Source organism: Choristoneura fumiferana, chromosome 16 (genome assembly GCF_025370935.1).
Source record: "Choristoneura fumiferana chromosome 16, NRCan_CFum_1, whole genome shotgun sequence".
NCBI classification, from domain to species: Eukaryota; Metazoa; Arthropoda; class Insecta; order Lepidoptera; family Tortricidae; genus Choristoneura; species Choristoneura fumiferana.
In genome coordinates, this window is record NC_133487.1 from 14,735,782 (window position 1) to 14,752,585 (window position 16,804).

General features: G+C 38.9%; 1 protein-coding gene across 5 annotated transcripts in view; it reads right to left on the reverse strand.

The window, feature by feature from the left end:
* Positions 1-758: 758 nt before the first annotated feature.
* Positions 759-16,804, reverse strand: part of LOC141436136 (5'-3' exonuclease PLD3-like) — a 68,008-nt gene continuing 51,962 nt past the window's right edge. For all 5 annotated transcript variants that reach the window (XM_074098997.1, XM_074098998.1, XM_074099001.1 and 2 more), the window contains exons 7-11: positions 16,585-16,653; positions 10,310-10,441; positions 4,624-4,763; positions 2,268-2,433; positions 759-1,450 (exon numbers count right to left, since the gene is read on the reverse strand). In XM_074098997.1, the coding sequence (XP_073955098.1) occupies positions 1,178-1,450; positions 2,268-2,433; positions 4,624-4,763; positions 10,310-10,441; positions 16,585-16,653 (780 nt within the window). In that variant the 3' untranslated portion in view covers positions 759-1,177. The remainder of the gene's footprint in view (positions 1,451-2,267; positions 2,434-4,623; positions 4,764-10,309; positions 10,442-16,584; positions 16,654-16,804) is intronic.

Here is a 16,804-nt window from a genome sequence, read left to right on the forward strand (position 1 = left end):
AATAGTACATTGTGTCTTAAGGGCGGTAAATAAGGAATTACGAACGAGTCTATTAGAACCCCCAAGTTGAAGGCTGAGGGCTTTAATGAGTCGATGTTCGTAATCGTAGTACCGCCCGTGCGACATACATTGTTTTTCATCACATTTGCGAGTAAAATTGTATATTTGTAAAGAAAAGAAAAACTAATATTTTTTCAAAAATTGCCGATACCGCTGACTGCGCTCTTTCAAGGAGCATCCATGTCCTTCCCCGTAACTCAAACTATCTGTGTACCGAATTTCATCTAAATCGGTTCAGCGGTTTTGACGTGATGTGAAGCAAACAAACAGACTTACAAACTTTCGCATTTATAATTTATATATTATAATTATATATTATAATTTATATTTATAATTTATAATTTAGTGGGACTCATGAATTCAATTTTGCTGCTTATCTTCTTTTAAAATGCACACAGTGCTTGAATAAAACACAAAGTTTAAAGTCGAAGAATTTATTTACAAAAATCAACCGTGGGATCCACATATTGCCTTCCTCATCAAACTATTGTATTGCTTCCAGAGCCTTAAACTAGAAACTTTTCAAAAACTACTGAGTACAATGTGATAATATTCATAGTTCATTAAAATTTTGGTTAATATAAATAGCAGTGGTATGCATAAATGCAAATCCAAAGTACTCTCAAGTTATTGCTTGCTACAAATGTATGATTAGTTTAACACAATTGAGTCGTATTTCGAATACGTAAGTTTATGTCAATTTTTTAAATTAAGTAACATAAAACATGTTCTCATAATAGCCACGCTAAAATACTTGTCTCGACTAAAAACGCTATGAAAATGTCTTTCATTAGGTCAGTAATCTATAAAACAGTATATACATTACTACGAAGATATAAAAATCTAGCTTATAATAACAATCACACAGCTCCCATCGAATCATACGAAGGCACGCGGTCATACAAAGGTTGGAAAAACTGCCGTCTACCTACAAAGATATTTAAAACACTATTAAAATTTTGAGATCAGTTTTCAAACAAAATAATCACAACCGAACCGTATACTTTAAAACAAAATCCACACAAACGCTCTATAACGAGCTAGGTACTGACACAAATACAATTTTACTATAAAATACACAATAAAATCAATAGAAATCGTAGGTACTTCACAAATACTATAAATTCCACGATCTTAGTGGTAATGCGTAAGGAGAGTTCCAATCCCTGTAGAAAACATCTTGTAGCTCTTTCCTTATGTCTTGGGTTACATTTGAGCCGTGGTTCTCTTGCATGACAAAAGCGACACCCGCGGTATCGACGAAGTAGTCGCCTGACCAATTGGAAGTGCCGATGTACGCCGTTCTGTCGGTCACCATGTATTTATTGTGGTTGACACGCGCGAACGGTATTTTGTCCTGGTCCGGGGTTGACGGGACTCGGAAACGTTTCTGAAAAGAAAGACGGAAGATGTAAGTGGTATTTTTGTTCAATAAAAATCACGCTTATAAATTACGACCATAAGCGCCGAAAGGGGGGTGCAAGTACTTCCACGCCCATAAATTACATGAAGAATTTACTATGAGCTTTACGTTAAAGGAAAACATCGCTAGAAAACTTGCGAACACCTGCAAAGCAAATGAACGATGTGTTAAGTTCCCAACCCGCTGTGGGCCCACGTGCGAACTACAACCCTTCTGAGAGGATGGCTGGTATCCAGCTGTGGGACGTAGGCAGACGGTGTCTTCAAATTTTTCCGGAATATTTCAGTAGATTATTGGGTTAGTTTGTCTGTATTACTCTTGTTAAGGTTTTTCAGAGGAATTATTGCTTTCGAGAGAGAGAGAGAGAAATTTAAATATATTGCAACAAGACGCAACGCTATTGTTCAGGTGGAACACATTTAAAGCGAAATACATACATACACACTGTGACGACACGAACGCCAGCGGTAAGTAGTTTTTATTAGTTACTTTGATGTTTGTACTGACCACTTAGACGCTGTGGTTCGACCTACCTTTTAAGCAGAGGATGAGTTGAGTTTTTGGAATTTAATGTGCGAAATTACATTTGAAATTTACCACGAGCTTTACGGCAAAGGAAAACATCGAGAGAAAACCTACACAAACCTTCTAAGCAATTCAATGGTGTGTATGAAGATCCCAATTCGCCGTGGGCCCGCGTGGCAACTACGACCCAAGCCCTCTCATTCTCAGAGGAGGCCTGTATCTATTGGGACGTATACAGGCTAGGATGATGACGACTGACCACTTGTACGTCGACCCGCGGGTACGCTTGCGACAGAGCCGCTAGTGAACGCAAGTAATGGTCCTCCGAAGGTTGCGAATGCCTCCACCAGCTGATCAGCATTTTCACCTTCACTCGGTGCTCGAGAGCCGCGGCTCGGATCGCGTCGTCTATCTTTGGCCAAAACCTGTCAAAAAAAAAGTTTTAAACCATTGGATCAGAATCACTCATTAATATTAACCCTTAATTAAGCAGCTTTTCCACCAATAATGTGCGAGGATGTGTTTTTCATTAACCAATAGAAAAAGATCCTCGAACAGCAGATCTCTGGTGGAAACAGCTGAGCGGAGCGAGGCGAGGTAAATGAAGCATTTCTATTGGTTATTGAAAACCATATTCCTCGCAACACATCCTCGTACATCTCTGATGGAAACGCCGTTTAAGGCTCCATTTATTGGAGCATACTACCACAGAATCAAAAGCAGCTATCGAATACATACATAGCAAAGGATATTTTTAAAGCTAGTAGTAGTATTCAGTAACTACAATAAATAACAATAAGGTTCAATTTCCAAATCAATGCTAGTGGTCGCTAAATCGCCTCTTACCTTAATACAACCACGAGATTAGAAAGAAACTAGTTGGATGGTTCTACGAGCGTTCCAACCGCTACCAGTTTCCTGTGGCTTATACCACAAAATACAGATAGTTCAGAAGTCAATCTCCATACAAGAGCGTTCAAGCAACGCACACATAGACACTGCTCACGGACACGATATCTCGGCCCGGTTGGGACCAGTGCGAGCGCGAGTGCCATCCGCTTGAGACACGCGTCTGTGAACTTTTTTGTGCAATAATGGAGCAACAAAAAAAAAGTTATTGTAACTGTTCGGTGGACGGTTGTTTAAATTAAATAATCGTCAATTTCGTCAAAAACGAAATCGTCGCGAAACATTTTCTGTTACAAATTTATAATATAAACAATGACATTCAAATTAAAATATTTTATTTATTAATTTATATTTCCATTCTTCCCGTTTCCTTCTCAACAATAAATCAAACAACTAGATACGAGTGCCACTACCTCGATAGTTTTTTGGTGCATAAGCCATAGTTGACAACCTTAGAGCGACCGCCGAGCGTAGGTATGAAAAGTGAAGTACATACAGGAGATTGACTTCTGAACTATCTGTTTTGTGCTTATACTGAAGAAATTAGTCAGATAGAATGGAAGGATTTTATAAAACGACTAGCGCTCTATAATAAAGCGATTAGTCGCGGAGAACAGCGACTTCGTCCGCTTAGAATTCACTTATCGCTATCTCGCGGGAACTATGCAATTTTCCGGAATAATAACTATCCTATGTCTTACCCTGGGACTCAAACTATACCGTATACGTTCAGCGTTTTAGACGTGAAGAGGTAACAAACAAACAGACTTACAAATTTCGCATTTATAATACAATACAATACAAAGACTCTTTAAGTATGTATCTATCTATATAATTATATTTATCCGTTGCTTAGTACCCTTAACACAAGCTTTGCTAAGCTTACTTTGGGACTAGGTCAATTGGTGTGAATTGTCCCGTGATATTTATTTATTATTTATTGTACACCAGAAATAGTAAGCGATACAGAAAACAGATACACAGAGAGAAAATTAAAAGGTAAACCATAGGCGGCCTTATCGCTTCATAGCGATCTCTTCCAGGCAACCTTTAATAATAATGATTTGGTTTTTTGGAGTCTTTTTGTCTTTTTTATTTCAACTCCAAATTCGTTACTTTTACGAGTATCCCGTGAAACCATATATATTTATATATTTTAATTTGATTGCGTAGTAGCGAAATCTCTTGTCTGGGTGAGCGGTTAGTTCCAAAAGAATGTGACGTCTCTCGATGAGAGCGAAACATAGATGTCGCTAGTGCTGCTGCTTGAGTAGCGTAGTGGAAAAAAGCAACCTGAAATAGTATGTGTGCGTAGGAGAAATTCGTGTCTAGACTCCTTTCCAACGGTAGTGTAGGGGTTATAGCACGCAGCACGGATTGCTGAGGACCTGGGTTCGATTCCCAGCGCTGGTCTCTTTTTCTGGTTTTTCTGAGCATCCATGTCTCTGTTTATATTTTCTTTAATAATAAGTTCTTTATTATATTAATGGGAAGTGGGATATGGTGTGCATAATATGCGGTACAATTCATTAACATTTTATTCCTTTATGGTCTTTCATCTCTTCAATATGTACGTGCGACCCAAATATCAATTAATTCCGAGTTGGCCTAATCACAAAATCAGAAGACATTTTACTGGACTTACTAATGCGATGAGTAGAATTACAGTTCTAGAGTACAATAGCTGTAACACATTGAATCCTCACTTGAGTGTGGGCGAGAATTCGAGCGCAGGCGCATAATCCATGACAGAGATGTGGACAAACTCCTCGGCAGCAAGAATGATGGAGACGATGGCATCGTCGTCGTTAGTGCGGCCGGTTGGGCTGAATGGAGGCGGAGAGCTCTGTAACAAAGCGTTATAAGTTTAACGCATTCACTGCCATCTGACTTCCACAGGTGCCACTGACGCACATGTGCGTTCAAATAGTGTGAATAATTATGACAGCTGCACTGGGCGAAGTTCCGGAAACGCATATGTGCGTCGGCGGCAGTGAATGCGTTAAACTTAAATTGAAGCCGTGGTGGCCTAGTGGTTTGACCTATGGCTTCTCAAGCAGAGGATCGTGGGTTCAAACCCCGGCTCGCACCTCTATTTTTCGCAACTCATGTGCGAATATACATTTGAAATTTACCACGAGCTTTACGGTGAAGGAAAACATCATGCGAAGCAATTCTATGGGGTGTGAAGTTGTTCGCATGGGAACTACGGGCCAAGCTTTCTCATTCTGACAGGAGGCCTCTGTGCCCAGCAGAGGTACGTATACAGGCCGGACGAGATGAACTTATATATACTTGTAGAATAAGTTTGTGAAAGTGTGCACTAACAAACGCTTGCATTCATAGTAGGATTTCACGCTAATGTATTGTTTCGCATGCAACATTCAAATTTGCCAGTAACCACCGAAAAATTATGGTCAAAGTGGACACGTGAAGTTTCAATAAAGCTAAGTGTGTCTGGCATTTCGTCGTCCAGAGGTTAGCTTGTGCAAAGGTCAAAGTCGCGCGTCTACAACCTAAACGATGGATAGCTTTCAAATACATTGCACCTGTTGCCAATTAACTACTGAGCAGCGTGCGTTTTCAACGAGCAATGAATAGAGAACACTCGTCGCGCTACGGGTCGCGTATTGCTGTGGTCGGGGTGTAAGTCGCATTAGGTACTGCCCCGAGGTGGATTCGAGACTTGCTCCGGTACCTAATGTCAAATGTTTATAGCATCTAGGGACCAACGGATTTGTAAGTGCATATTAGATTAATCTTTAGCAGTTGTTGCATAGGGCTTGTTTTTTTTTATTCAAATGGATGACAAACGAGTGGGTCTCCTGATGGTAAGATATCATCACCGCCGATAAACATCTGCAACACCAACAAACCTAGAGGAACCTAGAGGCCTAAGATGGGATACCTCAAGTGCCAGTAATTTCACCGGCTGTCTTACTCTCCACGCCGAAACACAACAGTGCAAGCACTGCTGCTTCACGGCAGGATTAGCGAGCAAGATGGTGGTAGCAATCCGGGCGGACCTTGCACAAGGTCCTACCACCTGCAACCTGTTGTTGCTAGTAGTTGCTACTATCGGACATAATATCTCAGTGCTATACTAAACATACATACATACATAAAATCACGCCTCTTTCCCAACGGTGTAGGCAGAGACTACATCCTTCCACTTGCTACGATTCTGGCATACAACTTTCGCTTCCTCTACATTCATCAATCTTTCAATACTAAACATGCCTAAGCAATAATCTTTCCTTGTTTCAACTTAGAAAAGTCCCGCATTTATCTGTCTTAGGAATTTATGCGCATGTGCAATGCGTTGTCACTATTCTGTTACGTTCTTTCGATATTAACTAATAAAACTAAACCACCTACTCCTAATTCAACTACTCTCATTTCAATCTAATAAAATAATTTTAGCCAGACCGAGAGCGCTTTAAAAATTCATCGCCATTATCCAAAATGGCACCGCGAGCCGGCGGCTCATTAAACTAGTAAACTATTCAGTTAATCCAGCCTAAATTCAGGCCAATATGCTAATGAGTTTTATAAGAACATCCGTCTGTGTCAAGGCTCTGGCCCATTCTCGGCAAAAACATTCTATGATGAATTATTTGTGTGCAAATTTGGGCTCTCTTCGCATGGGCAAGTAGTTTAGCTTAGATTGTGCTAAAAGTGGAACACTAACAATGACTTTTAAATGCGTGACAATGACCTAAATTAGGCTTTTAATTGGTTAACTCCTAGGAAAGTCGACCCAGGTATGCAAATAGGTAAGCTTAGAACGCTTACCTAATTAGATAGATACGAGTAGTCAATAATGATAAAACCACCCTATCTACGTCCCACTCTCAGAATGATTTATTTGGGAACTTCACAAACATTTAATGGCTTCGTAGGTTAGGGTTGCCATACGTCCCGGTACGCCGGGACATGTCCCATATCACATGTACCTCCCGCAAATAACTATGTTTAAAAATCATAATTATTTAGTAGGGGGCTGGACTTAGTAAATAAAATAATAATATACCTACAATAAACACGACTAACTAGCTAAGCTTTAACATACCTAGCCGATAACGTGCATTTTCCACTTTCTAGCGAACATGATCATACTAACTCACTCTTGTGGACTCACTTACTAACAATAGGCACTGATTTAAAGCGACAGTTGTATATTGTAGAATTGGTAAGTTCAAAATTACAAAATACATGTTTATTTAAAAGTTCAGCAGTAAAAATTGAGCAGTAAACTAAATGAAAATGGTTCGTAAGAAACTAAAATAACTGTCCATTATTTTTTTCAACTGATCATAATAAAAACCCTAATGTTTTAATAAAAGTAGTAAAAAATATTTGCCCTAACAATACTTGTTGTGTCTGTGTTAGTTTTAACTGTTTTAAGTATGATTCGCTAACTGTATTTCTGTGGTCATCTGTTATTGGCTTTCTGATTAGTACCTAAGTTCTATTATAATGTACTGTATTGCTGTTGATGAACCAAATAAATAAAATAAAATAAATCAAGCGCCTACGAATGAACAAAGAACCCGACTGGCGGGTTACTGGCATTGAATGACTGTGTTAAATGTTGTTTTCTGTTTAGGCAAGGAGTAAACCTAAACCTTTAAAGTTACCTAATGTTGTAATAAAAGTTCCTTTTTTTCTACCTTTACTACTTTTCTTTAAATTTGCGTCCCCACTCTTATGGAAACCCTATCGTAGGTGCCAAGTTTTTTGCGGCGCCATCTTCATGGCAATGATGGTCTTTCCGAAAGCGCTAGTAGTATAAAAAAGTGACACGCAAAAGAGCCCATTGCGACCTACTTACATAATTTAAGATTTTGATTTTACCAAGCGAACACTGGAAAACCGTAAAATTTTATACAAAAATCATGAAGTACATTTTCTGAAGTTCGATGTTATTTCTTTAATACTATAATTATTAATACCATGTAATATTACGTTATTACGTGAAAACACGAATTAAGTAAGTCAGATTTAAATAAAAAAAAAAACAGTTGGGGTGTCTGAGGTTTACAATATATTGATCGACACCTTGTAGAATTCGCTCCGGCGATCGCGTGTAGTCGTGACCTGCCCGTTAAAGATCGAAGTTCCAATTTGATCAACCCCAATAGTGTTGTGTTGTCAGACAAAATATTATGTTAATTTGTTTGAAAGCCATAAATCACCTGTAGCCATTAGCGGTACATAACGGGCTTCAGCAAACACCCTTGACACGACATCTAAGTTTTTAATGTCCTCATTTGCTGTAAGCTGACGTGAACTATTCTGATGTTGAGCGTCTACTATCTATATTACTATCAGAACCATTTTTTTATTATATTTATGTATATAATTTCAGAGTTCTCCGTTACAGTTAGTTAGGTTAGCTTGAAAAGATCCCTTTTAAGGATAAGTTCGCCTTTGTACTCTTTTGTTTTGTTGTTTTCTTTTTGTATTATTTTTGTGTTTTATGTACAATAAAGTATTTACATACATACATACATACAGTTGCAACTGTAAGCGGACTGCATACCAACTGCAGCAAAACTGCCACTTTGCAGCTAGGTTGCTGTCCGTCGGTACTGGCCCTAGTCAAAGTCAAAGTCAAAATATCCGAGAAATATATGAGATCATTTCCAAGCAAAGCAAGAGACTCAAAGCCAAGCGTTTAGTCCATTTCCAATATTCCGATAGTTGTACAATAAACCTATGGGTATCCCTGGAAGCATTATTAAATAGAATGATCTCGGTTGGGCCACTTTCGCGATATTGCCAACTTAAAATGTTCAGACTAGCCTTTACGAGCCCGCTGTTACGGCATATTCCGACAAGGGACATTAACTCTATGACGTCTTTTACAGCGGCTATTACCGTTGATATTAACTACATACAAAACTAATAAAAGTATGTAAACGCGAACTCATGGCCGAGATTAGGATATTAAAAGGATATAGTAAAAGTTTGTTAAGGTTTTAGTACGGCGTTAAACGTGGTTAATGTTACGAAAGGTTCGTTATAATTGTATTCCGTCTTTTATGGGTGATTTTTTATTTTATGTATTAACTCTAAATCCAAATGTTTATTTTATAAGTATTAAAAAAACTTCCAGCGTTTTCAGATAGACGAAGAAGAGAATGCGTCGCCAGGAACTTTTTATACTTCGCTGCTTTAGTTAGGATAGCGACCTAACTAAGGCCGAAGCCGCACTACGGCTAAACCGCCGCGGTTTTTAACCGCGTGGCTTTTTTATACAAGTAAGTAAATTTAAAACCGTAAGTGCGGTCGCTTGCATTAGTTTACTTGATTCACAAAGTCACGCGGTTTAGCCGTAGTGCGGCCCGGGCCAAAAAAAATGTTTTTTTTTTAGTTATCTACTAGCTTTTACTCGCGGCTTCGCCCGCATGGAATTCGGCTATCGCGCGCTGTTCCTTCGGGAACAGCATTTTTCAGGGATAAAAAGTAGCCTATGTTACTCTCTGGCCAATAAATCTCTATGCCAAAAATCACGTCGATCCGTCACTCCATTTCGACGTGAAAGACGGACAAACATACATACGTACAAACATTTATAATATTAGTATAGATGTAACTATCCAACTAAAGGGCTCCCACACTAAACTGCGATGCGATGCGATGCGACGCCGCATCGCAGAAACTAACGATGCGAATTGCTGCGATACGATTTCGTGCGATAAGCGCAAGGTTCAGGGGACCATTATGAATCATATTATCGCGCGTGCGCTGCTTACCGCACGAAATCGTATCGCAGCAATGAGGGCTATCGTTTTTGTCTCACTAGATGGCGCACTGTTGCGTGAGGTTTTTAAGTGTGGCTTTCAGTCTGTTATTACGGGCGTTAAAACAAAGTTTAGATTAAAATCATATTTAAAACACCTTAAAACCGTACCATAAAAATATCCAGCAACCACAGTGTTGCTTAGTCCCGTTTTGTTCGGAAAAAAAGGGAGGACAAAAGTTTCCGAAAGACAAAACTGTCTCAAAACACAGACATTCATTGCCCCGTAACGCATAATTGCCATTACAAAAAAAAATCCTATTATAAATAAACCCGCGTAGCTCACCCAAAAACTATGAGATTTGACATTTCGGAGACCTCACGCTACACTAGCGCCTCTAGCGGCGAATTCATTCGCGATAGCCCTCATTCGCATCGTTAGTTCCTGCGATGCGGCATCGCATCGCAGTTTTGTGTCGGAGCCCAAAGCAGCGACTTATATGAAAATCTCACTAATCACTTAATTATTGTCTTTAACACGTAGCATTTATTTTGGTTTTGCAAGGCCCGTCCCCTAATTAGGTAAAAATATTGTGTTCTCTTTTTTTAAGGTTTAAAACCCCGTCGATTATAAAGGTACTCACAGTAAGATAGGCCCCGAAGCTGTGGTATTTGTCGCTGATGTTGATAGGATGGTCCATATTGATGGCTGTGCTCAGGTTGGCGGGCCAACTGTCAGGCACCACCGCGTCTGGCGCGCCCAGGCTCCAGTATACCTGGTCAAGTTACAAAAACTTTGAATTAAGGCGTCAGTAATTAAATACCCCCATAGGTGTGAGGTGGAGACAAAATAGAGAGATTTCTTCCAGACAGTGTTGTTATACCTGGGGACCGAAGTCCGAAGGAAGAGCGTTGAAAGTTGTATATAATGCGTCAGAGTTGAGAAACTTCGATGGCGCGATGTAGGATTTGGAGTTTCTATATTTGCTCACTAGATGGTGCTAAGAACAAGATAACATCAGACATTGCGGGTACAAACGCGATTCAAGAATCGTACTGCACTTGTTTCGAGGAGTAAGTGACAACTATGTATGTACAATATTACCTACGATTTTCAGGAGTAAATTCCTAAAAAAAGCATCTTAACTATTGCAGGCTATATGCTAGGTCTCGTGGTATGTAACGAAGTCAAAATTCTCGTCAGTAATACCTACCTACCTACTCTTTTCGTAACTAAACTAAACAAAGATATTATTATAATATTAAAACTGTTTCAAAAGAACGAAAACGAAAATATAAACAAAACAAGCGTTTAAAATCTGATAACACCAATTTCCTATCGCTATCAAGCACGTAACGGAAACAATTTGTACCTTTGTATATGTTATATCATAACCTTGACCTGTAATGCCGAGAGCAAGCTATCGCGCCCCAGCCTCAAGGCTGAGGTTATGGGGCTGTTTTCATGTCTGTACGTGTCTGGTAGTACAAATAGGATAATGCCTTATTTTCACTTAGGTATTTATCTAAGCAGAAAGAAGATACATCTACGAGTATAAAGTCTTGGTAGCCTAGTGAATTGACATATGGGCAAGCAGAGGTCGTGGGTTCAAAGCCGGCTCGTATCTCTAGTTTTTTCTTCTCCATACAAAATATAAGTGTCCTTTCTCCAATTTTCTGGATATTTATATTTATATCTTTTTTCCGGTTGGCTAGCAATTGCAAATTAGTTTGTAGGAAATTAAATTACAAACCGATTTAGAGATAAGATTTTTTTTAAAGTAGTGACGAAATATACAATGAGGGTTTTATGACACGTGGAATATCGCTAGATGGCGTTAGTATCGTGAGGTTCCGTTTGACGTTTCTGTCTCGCTTGTGATTGGATAAAATGTTTTTCAACCTGTGGGTCGCGACCCCCTGGGGGTCGTAAAGCCTCTAGCGGGGTCGCCGAGCCCCTATTAGTTGCTGGGAAAACTACTTCAATAAAAAATAAAAAAAGTTTAAAAATATTTATTAAGGAAATGTTACACTTAACTCATTATATTTGCCACAAAATAAAATGCATGAAAAAAAAACAACGGGTAGACGGTCGCAAAATATTTCTTCATACAAAAGCGGTCGTGTCATGAAAAAGGTTGAAAAACGCTAAATCCGATAAATGATAAATAATAAAAGAAGAAACTGACTGACTGACTGACTTATAGATCAACGCACAGCCCAAACCGCTGGGTCTAGAAACTTGAAATTTGGAATATATGTTCCTTAATAGGTGTAGACGCGCACTAAGAAAGGATTTTTCGAAATTCCCACGGGATAGGGAATAAATGGGATTTATATTTTCACTTCGAAATGGCCCTATTTTAGTAACTATAATTATTAGAAACTTCAAATTTGTCATGCAGGTAGGTAAAAACTATTTCAAAGATTTTACGAACATCCCACGGGATAAAACGAATAAAGAGGATTTTATATACTTACTAACTGAATCAGAAAACGCATAAGCTAAACCAATAAAACTGGGGACTGGAGATTTGGCAAACTGATGTAAATCTGGTAACAGTTATTTAGCAGTGACATCCTACTCATTCTGGCCAGGATCGTCTCCGTAGAAGGGAACTCCTCAAAATTTGATGGCACATACAAAAAACTTTACAAAATTGTTAAATTTCATTGACAATGCGTTTATATGATATACAATACACGATGATGCAGCCAGGGTCGTCTGCTGATGACGGAACTCCTCAAGGGCTGATACGAAGTTTTACATGTACGTTCAACGAACTGACACAATTACTTTGCTCACCCGCGACCTTTATGATAGCTACTTTTATGCATGAAATATGTGTTCATGCAATTCCTCCACCTCCACACTGTAAGAACACACACAAATCACACAAATCTATCCATGACCACCACCACTTTACACTGACGCGTTTCGAACTCAACCAGAGCTCATCTTCAGAGCAACACAACCGTTCAGCATGCTACGGTGTGAAATTTAGCATAGATGGACCTAAAGTAATGCAGAGGTGCACTAGGGCAAAGATTAGAGAAATAGGAAGAATAAGAAAATATCTCAACTTTGTTTTTTTCTTTGTTTGTTGGGGGTCATCTCTGAAGCTATTGAGCTGATTTAAATAATTATTTTATTACAAATACAAATAACTTTATTTCGCTTGAAATATGGTACAAGAGGAAATTAATAGAAAGATACACTATCTCTGATTGACATTAGACTACTTACTTTAAGAAAAATTGCAAACTTTCCGCAGAATAAAAATAAGTTTCAATTTTGAGGCACATTTTCAAAATTATTTCAATAATAGAAAGCTACAAAGTGTCTCTAATCGACAATTAAGAATGTTAAAATAGATCATAACAGTAATTCATGTCCCGCGGGAACTTTACAATTTCTCGGGATATAATCCTATATCGTGTATGAAGTCGCGGGCAAAAGAAACGCGTAGTATGTACTTTAACGTTTTCTAAAATTCCAACCCTGAATCAGCGAAGCAGGGTTTCAAAGTTGGTAAGAATCATAATTAATTACGTATGTAGGTCGATTTTTGTATTACAAAATTTGCACTATCTGTCTAAAAGAAAATCTGTCTGTATTTGTATTTCCATATAATCCTCCGAAAAATTAATCAAAACACGAAAAAAGGATCGCAGAAAGTAAATGTATGTTACTCCAAATTTAACGCGAGCGAAGCCGCGGGCAAAGCTAGTTATAAATATATATCTAAATGTATTTGTGCTATTTCGTACCGGTCTCTACCTAAATTCAAGTCTTTAACTGAACAATAAGAATTAATTTAATTGTTTTAGTCTGTAAAGAAATAAGGGAATTTACGTGAAAATTTTGATCGTTCACGTCGATTAGGAATTTCTTCGGTCACGCGAATGTGAAATTTGGTCGAAGGGATACAAACAAGTCAAGTTGCAAGCTAACAGGTTAACTATAAGGTAGTGACGGCACCAATCATTCATCGTCATGTTAAGCACAGTAGTAATGGACAGCAAGGATTCAATGTAAGGCTCACAATAGATGAACTTTAGTAGTTAGGTATGATATGATCCTCATCAGTTATATTTTGAACCTTATCTATTACTGACAGCAAGAAGTGGTAATCAGAGCTAGTTATATTATATTGCTAAGTGAGTGTGCAAATAGACGGGTGTTGTAATGCAACACGACCTTTTTTTTTATTCGACTGGATGGCAAACGAGCAAGTGGTACTCTTGATGGTAAGAGATCACCGCCGCCCATAAACATCTGCAACACTAGGGGTATTGCAGATGCGTTGCCAACCTAGAGGCCTAAGATGGGATACCTCAAGTGCCAGCAATTTCACCGGCTGTCTTACTCTCCACGCCGAAACACAACAGTGCAAGCACTGCTGCTTCACGGCAGGATTAGCGAACAAGATGGTGGTAGCAATCCGGGCGGACCTTGCACAAGGTCCTACCACCTGCAAACTTCAAGGAACTTCAAGGTTTATCACATTACAGGTTTATCACATTACGACTCTATAAATCAGCTGTCTTGTTTAAGTCTTTTTCTAGTAACACAATGAGTCGCTGGATTGTAATTAATAATGAAGGATGGGACGTCGTTTTTTAACCCTTCTCTTTATCGTTGGTGACACTCATGCATTCATTTATATTGCATGACAAGCAGCGGTCATGAGGTCCCGTGAGAATCCTACTTTCCGACTTATATTACAAATGCGAAAGTTTGTAATGTTTGTTATTCCTTCACGCTAAAACGGCTGGACGGATTTGGATGAAATTTGGTATTTAGATAGCTGGACATCTGGAGTAACACTAAGGCTACTTTTTATCCCGATATTCTCATGGGACTAAAATAATTTCCTTGCTCACCCGCGACCTTACGATAGCTAAGCTTATGCAAAATATGCGTGTTCATGCAGTTCCTCCACCTCTACACTGTAAGAACACACACAAATCACACAAACCCATCCATCACCACCACCACACTACACTGACGCGTTTCGAACTCAACCAGAGCTCATCTTCAGAGTGACACAACCGTACACCATGCTACCAGTTGTTAGACTAACGAACCACAACCACCGTTTTAACTTGTCACTGTAACTCCCCAAGTACCCACATACGTTTTATTCATACGTTTCATAATGCAGAAGATGTGCTCTGGTTGAGTTCGAAACGCGTCAGTGTAGTGTGGTGGTGGTGATGGATGGGTTTGTGTGATTTGTGTGTGTTCTTACAGTGTGGAGGTGGAGGAACTGCATGAACACGCATATTTTGCATAAGCTTAGCTATCGTAAGGTCGCGGGTGAGCAAGGAAATTATTTTAGTTCATTGATAAGGACCTCCGCAAAGTAACGCCTGATTCAATAAATTATTCTCATGGGATCTAAAATCTCAAAATAACAACCATTGGGCTTAGAGTAATGGAATTCGGCGTGATTGTTTTTAACGCAACGTCAATGAAAACCACGATGTAATTTTCGGGAGTTCCCACGGGAATTTTGTGAAATAGCGGAATTTAAATTCACCTGCTGTATCTAATGATTTACGCGTGCGAAGCCGCGGGTAAACACGAGTATCAGAATTAGAAGTAGCCAGTGTTTATTCTCCAATGGGCTAAGTGTCTTAAATAAATTTAATGAGTCCATCTGTTAGATTATTAGAAAATATTGAATACATATTAAACGAAAAATTACAAAGATGATGCGGGTCAAAACTTCGGGGGCCCTGTGACGTTAAGCCGTGTTTTTTATACGCATGAAATTACCGAATTCTAATCACGGTCAGTATTATTTAAAAAAAAAAACAAGCGATCTACAGTCCACCCGTTTTGGCCCAAATGAGTACCTAATAACCACACACGCTCACAATCTTTCGCATAATATGTATAGACTTAAAAAACGATCAATCATTTTGGATAACAAAGTTTTGATTTTATTCGCTTGAAATAAACATTTTAATTTAAACTTTATCCAGGATTTTCCTCAGCGCCTAACGACCCTCGTTCGTTTAAAAATGCTTTATAGAGCAACATTTTCTAAAAGTGCTTGTATTACGGAGGTGTCTGCAGGGCTACTACGAAACTCGAAGTTCGTGTCGTGAGGTCCCTCTCGTTCTCGTATTAAATAGCATAAGTGTCAGAGGGACCGCACGACACGAACTTCGAGTTTCGAGTATCGTAGTAGCCCTGCTGGTGTGAAAACGAAGACTAATGAACCTCCTTTGTCACGCGGCGGGCTCGTTACTGCAGAGCTACTACGAAATTCGAAAATCGAAGTTAGTATCGTACTGTCCTCTAACTCTACAATATAAGCGTCAGCGGGTCAGTACGATACGAACTACGAATTTCGCAGTAGCCCTGCTGCATCCGTATACACTACACGCTCGACTAACAAACATAATACCAGAAATAGTACCTAAGGATTGAAAAGGAAGAAAGAAAGAAAAATAAATACCTCCAGTTATGCAGATGCGTAGAACTCATAGTACAATAGTAGGTACATTGTGTCTTAGGGTTGTAAATAAGGAATTACGAACGAGTCCGAAGCCCTAAGTCGAAGACAGGGCTTTAATAAGTCGATGTGCGTAATTCAAGTGCGACAGGCAATGTTTTTCACATTTGTGAGGATTGTGAGTATAAGCCTAGATGTGCAATCAATAGAAACTCCTAAGAGCTCAAAAAGTCGAAATCACGGGGCATTACTTAGAGTAGGTACCTCCCTACGTTCAAAAGTTCAAGTTTAAGATTGTGAAGTGTTAAAATTTTTCATTTAACTAATCCCGATAAAAATAAATAAATGTTAATTTTTAATTCTACGTCTAATTGTCTCTCTGTCAATCTGTGCACACATCTGTCCTATTCTTAAGTATATAATCTACATACTTTGCTAAAGATACTCACATCAAAAATCTTCCCTAAATCTGCGGCCAGGCAGGAACAGTTGTAGGCGACGATACCCAGCTCTTTGACCTGTATATGAAAAATAATTTAATGCGTACAATTGGAACTTTACTTAGGGGCTGTTTCACCATCCATTGATTAGTGTTAACTGACGGTTAAATAAATGTCATGCCGTACAAAACAAATAGAGACGGCATCACATTTAACCGTCAGTTAACAC